The sequence below is a fragment of the Alosa pseudoharengus genome, unplaced genomic scaffold (genome assembly GCF_046254945.1).
Source record: "Alosa pseudoharengus isolate Yale_2024_CS ecotype anadromous, Long Island Sound unplaced genomic scaffold, YU_APseudo_1.1 YU_APseudo_1.1_scf_24, whole genome shotgun sequence".
In the NCBI taxonomy this organism is placed as follows: Eukaryota; Metazoa; Chordata; class Actinopteri; order Clupeiformes; family Clupeidae; genus Alosa; species Alosa pseudoharengus.
In genome coordinates this window covers 22859454-22869453 of record NW_027468689.1, presented here as the reverse complement: position 1 = coordinate 22869453, position 10000 = coordinate 22859454, and the positions used below count along the sequence as shown (strand labels likewise).

Here is a 10000-nt window from a genome sequence, read left to right as displayed (position 1 = left end):
GACTGATGGGGACAAGAGAGAGAAAGAGAGAGAGAGAGAGAGAGAGAGAGAGAGAGAGAAGGAGTGGCAGAGGAAGGACTGGACCATGAGAGAGAAAGAGAGTGATAGAAAACAAAAGAGAATGAGAGAGAGGAAAAGAAGGAGAGAATGTGAGAAAGAGAAAGAGAGGGAGATAGAAATACCAGCCCTCCATCTCTCTCACCATCCCATTTCCAGCACCGTATTTCACAGCCTCTGATCACCCCCCTCCTCCCTCCTCCTCCCCCCCACACCCCGAGCAGAGAAATTTAACAGTTTAACAAGCCAAGCTCAGATTTCTCCCCAGACAGAGACCCATCTCACTCCATCTTATGGGTGTGGGACAAGCTGCTGAGACACAGGGTCATCAATCTGTGGCCGGACAAGCAAAGTCAGATTAATGAGCCGCCCTCTGTATCCCCCCCACGACACAGACACACACACACACACACACACACACACACACACACACACACACACACACACACACAAACACACAAACACACACACACACACATACACCCCAACCCTGTTCCCTTCTCTAACACCCCCCTCCAAACACATACACACACACACACACACATACACACACTGTTGGCAGCCAAACACCTCCTCCTCCAGGGTGAATCTGCCACACACTCTTCGCTCTGCCACAGCTCAGCTGACACGTAAGGTGAAGTAAAGCACAACAAGCAGCCACCCAAAGGAAGCAGGCTGCGCCACTGACAGGAAACAAGATCCAGAGGCCACGACTGGCAGGGGAGCCAGAGCCGAAGGCAGCATTCTCTGTGTGTGTGTGTGTGTGTGTGGGGGGGGGGGGGAGGGGGGGTCCTGTGTGTTTGTATGCTTGTATGTGTACAGCATGTGTGTGTGTGTGTGTGTGTGTGTGTGTGTGTGTGTGTGTGTGTGTGTGAGTGTGTGTGTGTGTGAGAGTGTTGTAGTTTGTGTGTGTGTGTGTGTGTGTGTGTGTGTGTGTGTGTGTGTGTGTGTGTGTGTGCAGATCTGAGCAAAGAGAAGGAAGGTGAGTTGTGGAGATGCTTACCGGTCATGTTGCAGTACACCAGGGTGGACTTGAGTGGACCGCTGCCGTCCGGATCGATGGAGAAATAGCCCGAAGCACTGCCGGTCTGCCTGTGCGCCTCACACGATGGCTCGAAGATCGCTGCCCAGGAGAAGGATAACAAGAGTGTGATACACCATCACAAGAGAACTAGCCTATAAACCCTCACAGTGAGCAGGCTTAGTAGAGTCTGGAGCACTGATTATGAGGTATATATCCATAATTACAGAAGACAAGACATGCGTTGCATTGAGAAAGCATAGCATGTAGCAAATGTTGAGCAAATAAAGTATTTCCTTCACATTTTTATTTTGTTATGTTGCAGCCTCAAGCTAAGTGCTTACATTACTGTAAATATTATCTCACCAATCTGCTACACATAATACCTACATACATAATAATAACAGAAGTCTAAAATCTAAAAAAAGGATTACATTTTTTTTGCCAATAAGACAATAGAAATGTAGCTCAGATACCTCCCCCAAAAAGTGAAGGGATCTGAATCCTGGTCTGAACACACTGTAACTGAAATCCACACAGCGCTGACGGCCATCTTCAAAACTGTCTCCTAAATGCCAAGTGGACTCGATTCCCGGACGGCGATTACGCCGAAGGGCCCCCTGAGCCTCCGGACTTTGCCTCCTCCCATCCAGACCACAACACGGCGTAATCCGGAACTAGGGCTCAACCCCACTCCATGATAATGCTGATGTGTACTGTGCTGAAACATCAGCAGTAGTCCAATAATAGATTAGGCTGCAGGAGGACACTAAAGGGACGCTCGTCTCCCACTCACTCACCATGGACACACACACACACACACACACACACACACACACACACACACACACACACACACACACACACACACACACACACACACCCCCCCACACTCGCTCACCATGGATGCACTGCCCTCTCAGCCTCAGATCAGCTAAATGCTTCTTAGCTGCGCGATTTCCCATCCCAGAGCAGAGGTCTTGAACACAAACTAACTATATTTGCAGACAAATCTATCCATCCCCAGCTGGGGATTTGTTACGTTAACTTTAATGGCCAAGGGGTGGGGGACCAATGGGAGCATTTATCAATGCAATGTTATTTATTAGCACACAGCACAGTTAAACTACTGATATTTCAGACCCATTGTCAGGGACTATAGATTCTCATTTGTACAAACCTGCAGTCAGAAAAAGGGCCGCCGAGACTAACATATTGAACTATTGACATATTGATCCCTTGACCTTTGACCATCCACTATGCTGTTAGAGGATACAGAAGTGGACTGGCAGGTTAACATGGGGGATGCATGTTGCAAACAGGAGAGCATCCTCCTTTAAACCCCTGCAAATTGCCTACTGTCCATCCCATCACATAGGAATTCGTCTGTACACCTTCACCACACAGGCGCTCACAGGCATGCCATTTTGTCATAGATATGTCCTCAAATAACAGATACTGAGCCTAGTAGAGGGCATTAAGAGAGCTGGGTGGGTACAGGATCGGTCTGGGGTCACTTACAGTTGTGACATGTGGCACCAGTGTATCCTGTTCCAGAGCAGTCGCAGTAGAACGTGCTCCAGGACTGGGAGCACTGACCGTCGTGTTCACAGAAGTTAGGCAGACACCTGCAGTAGAGGAAGAACAGAGGATCAAGATTAACACGTTAATAAGAATGAAAACAATAAAAGAAAGATTATTATATTAATAAGAATGACAACAAAAGAATGAGATTAACACATTTATAAGAATAAAAAGAATATAATGATGCATCTTCAAAGGTGATACTTTCAAGCTTGGTGATAATGATAAAATATCAAAAAAAAGATATTGAACCCATAATAAATTAAAGTATTTATTAGTAAAGGTGCATTGTAAGGGTGTTGGAGATACATGGAATTATCTTGAGGCAAAAAAGATATTCATCACCTTTGGTTGTGTCACTTATCCACATTATCCACGGCCTCAGAGAGTGTCACGCAGAAATGACACATCCCCACGTTTCGTGAGACTGACAATTATTTGAATGAATGAATGAATGAATGAATGAATGAATGAATGAATGAATGAATGAATGAATGAATGAATGAATGAATGAATGAATGAATGAATGAATGAATGAATAGACTTTATTGTTATGTCCGGCATGGAAATTGTCTTCGGTCTCACCAATAAAATAGACAGTACATACAATATAGTATAGACATAAATCCATGAAGTGTTCACTGAGACACAACATATCCACAGGATAAATACTTTAAAAACAAGTAGGACTTGGTTGCACACACACCCATTCTCAGGGTGGAGGGGATGAGTTTTATCGTCTAAAATTAATTGGACTTTCCTGTGTACGGCGGCACCGCCGAGGTCATCTAATGATTTTTGTTGGCGGCCTATAATCTTCCCTGCTGTTTTGACGATTCTAGTCAGCTTGTTTTTTGTTGCACAAGGTTAGATTCCCATACCAAACACAAATATTAAAAACTAGAATACTGTCCGTCAGGCTGACATAAACTTTTTCAAGAATGTCACGACTAATCTCAAACCCTTTCAGTTTTCTGATTAAAAACAGTCTCTGGCTTTGCATATGCAATCCACATTGTCTGTGAAGCTCAGTTGATCATGTGTTCACAAATACTTTTAACGAGTTAACGAGTTTTTCACATGAGTGTTTCCATGCATAGATTAGTCTTTAAAAACATCCCATCAGCGGGGGTCTATGATGGAGAGCCACCATGGAGGGAAGAAAAAGACCCACCCAAGGCATCTGCATATTCGAATAGTTTGAAATGATCTTTGTGTAGAGCTATTTCATTTGTATAAACAGAAATAAGAACAGGAGATAGGACAGCCTTGTGGGGCCCCTGTGTTTAAAATAACTTCATGAGACAGTATGTCTTTAACAGGCTCATTGTGGGCGATCGGTTAGATAATCCTTGACCCAATGCACCGAGCCTCAATTCACCCCCAGGTCAACAAGCCAGTGCAGGAGTACATACAGTACGTTTGCATTGTATTAAAAGCTGCAGCGAAGTTAACAAATAGGATCCGTGCATATGTGTTAGTGTTTTGTACAGTGACTGGCAACCAAGTTAATCATAGTGAGTGTGGCGTCCTCAGTTCCTCTGTGGGCTTTATAGGCGAACTGTAATGGATCTAGCTGCTGACCTACAGTATGGATGAAGTGAGATGTTTACTGACAACCCTCTCCATGCACTTGGCCTGCACAGGGGTCAGGGCTATAGGGCGGAAGTCATTCAGGTCTTTTGAGCCTGGCTTTTTGTCACTGGCCTGAGAATAGATGCCTTCCAGATATCAGGCACAGTGCAGGTGTGCAATGAGAACTGAAATAATCTAGTCAGCTGCACCGAGCACACTTTTAGAACCCATCCCCGTAGTCCGTCAAGTCCGGGTGCTTTACGGGGATTGATTTGGGAAAGACAGCGACTGACCTCCTCCTCCTGCTGAATTGTGGGGTTTTTGGGTATGTTGGCACAGATTTTGCAGCCTGCCATGTCAAATCTCCCATAGAAGTTATTGAGTTAATTTAGATAGGGGAGGTCCATAGAGGTATCCGCTTGTCTTTTAGGCAGTCAACCCATCAGTCCCTCCCATGCTTGTTTGGGATTTTGCACTGGGAGCATGTTTGTGGAAGACAACTACTAAGTCACGCAACCCTTGAGTCAGCTCCTATAGACTCAGGACAATGATTAAGAAATGCACCTCCTTGTGAAATAGGACCGTCAGTACAATCAAAAGATTATTATTTGGTGTTAGGGTAACATTTATGACAAGATTAAGGCTTTGAAAATGGTGGGAAATGTGGACTTTTTCCTCAGAAGAATCCTCTCAAATTCTAGCCCATATCACAATGATAGTGTTCTAAATAATCTGAATAAAAAAGATATACAGCTCTGGAAAAAATTAAGAGACCATTTTTCTGATGTCATCTTACGATTGCTGAGTGACATTCAAATGAGTTGACGGTCATATTCAAATTTGCAGTGGTCTCTTAATTTTGTCACTCGGCAACCGTAGGATGACATCAGAAAAATGCGCAGTGGTCTCTTAATTTTTCCAGAGCTAACAATATATATTCTAACAATATATATTCTAACAATACCACAACGTTTTTGCTGTAACTATACTTATACTATATGCTGTCACTATACTTTCATTCCATTCTGTCCTGTCATTGCAATTAAGAGCATAGTTACACTGTGGCATGTAATATTCAATATAAAGTTTTCCTGTTTCAGAATGCTGATGTCATAGTCTGGCACACTGAGAAATAGAAAATCGACATTCAGAGTGGTCTCAGCGATGCTCTCCGGGGTTATTATCGAGCCAGTCCTCACACAGATGTCTCCAAAAGAGGCCCAGGGGATGACAGACGCCTTCGTCTCCCATAAATGGGGCAGGACGCCTGTGTGAGAAATGCTTTTCACCTTCATGGTAAAGTCCACTGCTTCAGAACTCCACATTACCGCTGGGATGTGTACGCCTATTCATGACTTTGCCATAGTGTTATTCGATTATTTCCAGACCATAAAGGCTAATCTTGTTTCCTGGGGGGCATTTGCTCCGACTCTGTGCTACAGTGTTAGCGGGAAAAATAGTCTATTAATTTAGCAATAATAGGATTTGTGGCTTGGCGAAGTACCGCAAAAACCTCAAGAGAGAGTGTTATTCTAATCCAAACCTGCCCACACAGTGAACTGAAGACTGTATGTGACAGCAGCAGAGTGAGAGAAAGCGAGAGAAACAGAGAGAGAGAGAGAGAGTGAGAGAGTGAGAAACGGAGATGGAAAAAAGCATCTGTCAAAAAAGTCTGTAATGACAAAAATACCTCACGTCAGTGGCGACAATAATAATCGTGTGAGCGCGCAAAAGACAAATCTGGCCAGTTGGGCCCCGATTCGCAAGCACAAGGGAGAGTGGTGGGCGAGAGACTGTGAGCAAATCTCGTATAAGCGTGTTTTAATGCCTCAGCAAGCTGATAGGGGCTTTAATGGATATCCAATGTGGAATAAAGAGGAAGAAGGCAAGAAAAAAATATTAAATGGATGATCTGACACAGAGTTAAATCCTTAATACAAAAAATGTATATATTTTGCAATCGTAAAATGTCAGCGATAAGACATGCCATTATGCTGAGGCTTTCGCCTGGGTGCGGAAAGTAGATTCTCAGCTGAAAAAAGAGCCATAATGAAAAGAAGAAAGAGGAAGGGAAGATCAAAGTGACGGCTAGAGAAGCCGTCTGGAGGGATGACACTGTGGAGAGAGTACCAATAGACTGAAATCACTTTCCTTCTCTTCCTCTCTTTATCTCTTTCTCTCTCTCCATGTGCTTCTGTGAACCACTCATCTAGATGCACATTATACACAGGGAGGAAGCACAAAAAAGATCCATCCATAGGACGGGCTGCCTCAGAAACTAAAGACACTAAAGATTACACACTGTACAAATTAACGATACCTACTAATGCTGATAATATCTCTAAACGCCTAAAAGCTCACTAACATTTAAAAAAATCATTATAGCCACAGACCACTGAGGAGGGTGGACCTGCAGATGCATCACAGAATGTATCATTCGCCATGTTGACCGTGAAGGAGCTCTCGGACCATACGGATCTTCCATCCAGAGAGCACGCCTAAGACTTTGACATTAACATTCCTTTATTATCAGTCAAAAAGAAAAACAACAAGCAATAAAAACATCCCATATTAACACCACCCCCCCCCCCCCTCCTACACACTATACACACACACAGAAAAAGAAAAAAACAAGAAAACCCAAGACAAATCAAGTAAAATGATCAAAAATAAATAAAAAATCAGTCAAGTAAAGATAAAAAAAAAATTTAAAAAAATCAGCAACAATTCACCCTCCTCATTCACCGCACACGCGCCTCAGAAGACAGAGAGCAGACAGCAGAGAGCCAGCGATGGCTGGAGAGAAGCCGGACCACATCAAAACCCTTTCCTGTCAGCGGACGGGTCGCGCTCGAACAGGGCAGCTTGTCGCCCTCAATTCCATTTTTTTCCCACTGACACCATCACAGCACAGCCCGGACCCTCACCAGCGCAAAGCATCGTTGTTCTCATCCACTGGTCAACCTTTCCACGCGCATCACTCTCGCGTGACCTTAAGCGCTCCTGACACACGGACAACACTTCAAATATGCTTTGACAAGGACACATTGGAGCTGGGATCATGGAAGGCTTCCTAGAACAACTTTATTGTCATTATTCCGTCGCCGTGGCCCCGGCTGCTGTGCTCCACAGCGCGAGGGTGTGCTGCCAAAAAGTGAGTCCCGTGGAATAATTCATCCCCATTCTGGGCCTGCCAGTATCGATTTGCCCCGGTGCCAGAGCGCCGCATTAGACGGAGTGAAGAATGTGTCGCAGGCGTGCCAGCGCCCGGCAGCTGTGATTAGGGCCACGCGCTCGAGAATTCATGGTCTGTTCCTCTCAATGCCAAACGCCACACACACACACACTACCTCCCTCTTCTGATGCATACACACACACATACACACACACACACATACACACACACACACAAACACACACACACACACACACACACACACACACACACACATGCCGTAAGCCCATACGATGGAGCATGCAAGGGCATGAAAAAAAAGGGGGGGGGGGGGTTATGATGGAGGGATTGTCTTGTCTGCTTTACCCATCTATCGTTCAAAATATGCTGCTTTGGGAAAACCGAGAGGAGGGGGGGCAGTACACCCACACAGAAAACTATATGTACACAGAAACACACACACACACACACACTCTCACTCACACACACACACACACACACACACACACACACACACAAACATATTCACATAGCCACACGCATCACACACACATATGCCCAAGTACATACACAAACAGTATAACACAGTACATACAAACAAATACACACAACTACAAATCTTACGCATAGACATAGACATACACATACACATTGCTTATGGCTTATGGACGCATACACATAAAACAACACAGCGCAGAACTCTACTCTCCCTAAGAGTCTGAGGCTTGAGACCGTTTCTTTGCCTCTGATTAACATCTCTTAATACTCTGCCTGCCTTCCTTTCAAAATCAGCACAGCCTAACAATGCCCAGCATCTGTCCTTGAGAAACAGCATTGCCTTTGAACACTGCCTACATTCCCAGAAAACAGACTCACACTGCACTGATTATATGCATCATTGCTGTGAAATCAATTTTGCAGCAACACGCTGTATCGCTAAGCAACAACCTTGGAAATCTGAGAGCACCACAAAGACTAATTGTACATCTTTCAGTTTATTATCCAGCGGGCTACTCCTCGACACAGGTAACATCCACAGCGGAAACAGCAACAGGGATAGTGAGCGTTCGACAGGAACACAGTGGCTGTTTGAGGGTTTTGAAAGCGTACCTGTCACGGATTCCGCAGAAGTCGAACTGAAGCTGGCTGTGATTACCCACAAGGCCTTGCTGCACTTGAAGCATGTTTACCGGCAGGTTGTTGATGGTAATTGATCGCATGCAGCCTTGAAAGGCCATGGTTGGGTTCCTGCAGTTGTCCCTGGTGGAGGCAGGTGGGCAACCTAGGGAGCAGAGGTCATACATATTTTATTTACCATCATGTTTGTTTGTAAATAAAAACAAGAGATGGAAGAACACCTGCACCACTGCAGTCATGAGTCCCCAGACGGTCATAACAAACAATTGTACAGAATCCTTGATGCAAATTTAGATGGGCAGTTAATAAGTCAATAAAAATTAAAACAAAAAAGCATGCCATCAAGTCCTATTTTATATAGTTTAGCTGGAAGAAACTGTCCTCAGTTGTTCTGTAGGCTGTGTGCTTAGCTTTGTGGTTTTGGGACAGGCTATGGTAAGGACACATATATCCAAGGTTTTACAAGTTTAGAGAAAGTTTGTTGAACGTTTGGTAAAGTGCCATACATGGTTTGCATTTCTTTTTTCTTTGTTTGATAACCAGTCCATCAACATACAGGACACCTGGACACAGGACACTTTGACATTACCCAATGAGAAGTCCACATTAAACAGCATCACCCAATGAGGAGTCCACCCTAAACAGCATTACCCAATGAGGAGTCCACACTAAACAGCATTACCCAATGAGGAGTCCACACTAAACAGCATTACCCAATGACTCCGCTGGGTCGTGGAGCTCCAAGATGGAGATAGGGTCTGCCAATCTGCCTCCCTGCCTGTCTATCTGTCTGTTTCTCTGTCTGTCTATCTGTCTTTCTCTGTCTGTTTCTCTCTCTGTCCGTCTGTCTGCCTGTCTGTCTTTCTCTCTGTAAATAAACCGTACCTCCAAACAGGATGCTGCTCCCTGGCTGGGCGGGGTCTCGGAGCTCCATGGTGGAGGCGGGGTCACTGTCCAGCGTGAGGGACACCTGCAGTCCTCTCATGCTGATACTGATGGTGTGCCACTGGCCGTCACTCAGACTCTGGCCTGCTTACACACATTACAAAACAGCTTACAGTACTCACCACAGCAAATCCACAATGTGTGTGTGTGTGTGTGTGTGTGTGTGTGTGTGTGTGTGTGTGTGTGTGTGTGTATGTGTGTGTCTTGTTGATGCAGTAGTTTAAGTAATCCAAGACAACTTTCTATCACAGGAGACACTGAAGTACAATCACACCTATCGTAACACCCCCAATTATCACCACTTTTGTTCGGAAATTCTAAAACAACGATGTTTTTTAACACTTCAAAATAACATTTGCTAAATGAACCTTACATTTTTCAGTAGCCATAGGTGTGTAGATTTGAACAAAATCTGGTTTGGTTCTTAACGGGAGCATTTACTGCCTGAAATATCCGATTTTGTTTACCACGCTCGGAGTTACAGTGCTGGCCTGATGGGTCGCCTA

At 44.6% G+C, this 10000-nt stretch overlaps 1 protein-coding gene across 1 annotated transcript in view; it reads right to left on the bottom strand.

Moving 5' to 3' along the window:
- The window catches only part of cntnap5b (contactin associated protein family member 5b), a 75388-nt gene that overhangs the window by 19487 nt on the left and 45901 nt on the right, over positions 1-10000 (bottom strand). Inside the window, exons 9-12 of the mRNA XM_076302525.1 lie at positions 9435-9578; positions 8523-8694; positions 2600-2706; positions 1061-1180 (exon numbers count right to left, since the gene is read on the bottom strand). Of these exons, the coding sequence (XP_076158640.1) occupies positions 1061-1180; positions 2600-2706; positions 8523-8694; positions 9435-9578 (543 nt within the window). The remainder of the gene's footprint in view (positions 1-1060; positions 1181-2599; positions 2707-8522; positions 8695-9434; positions 9579-10000) is intronic.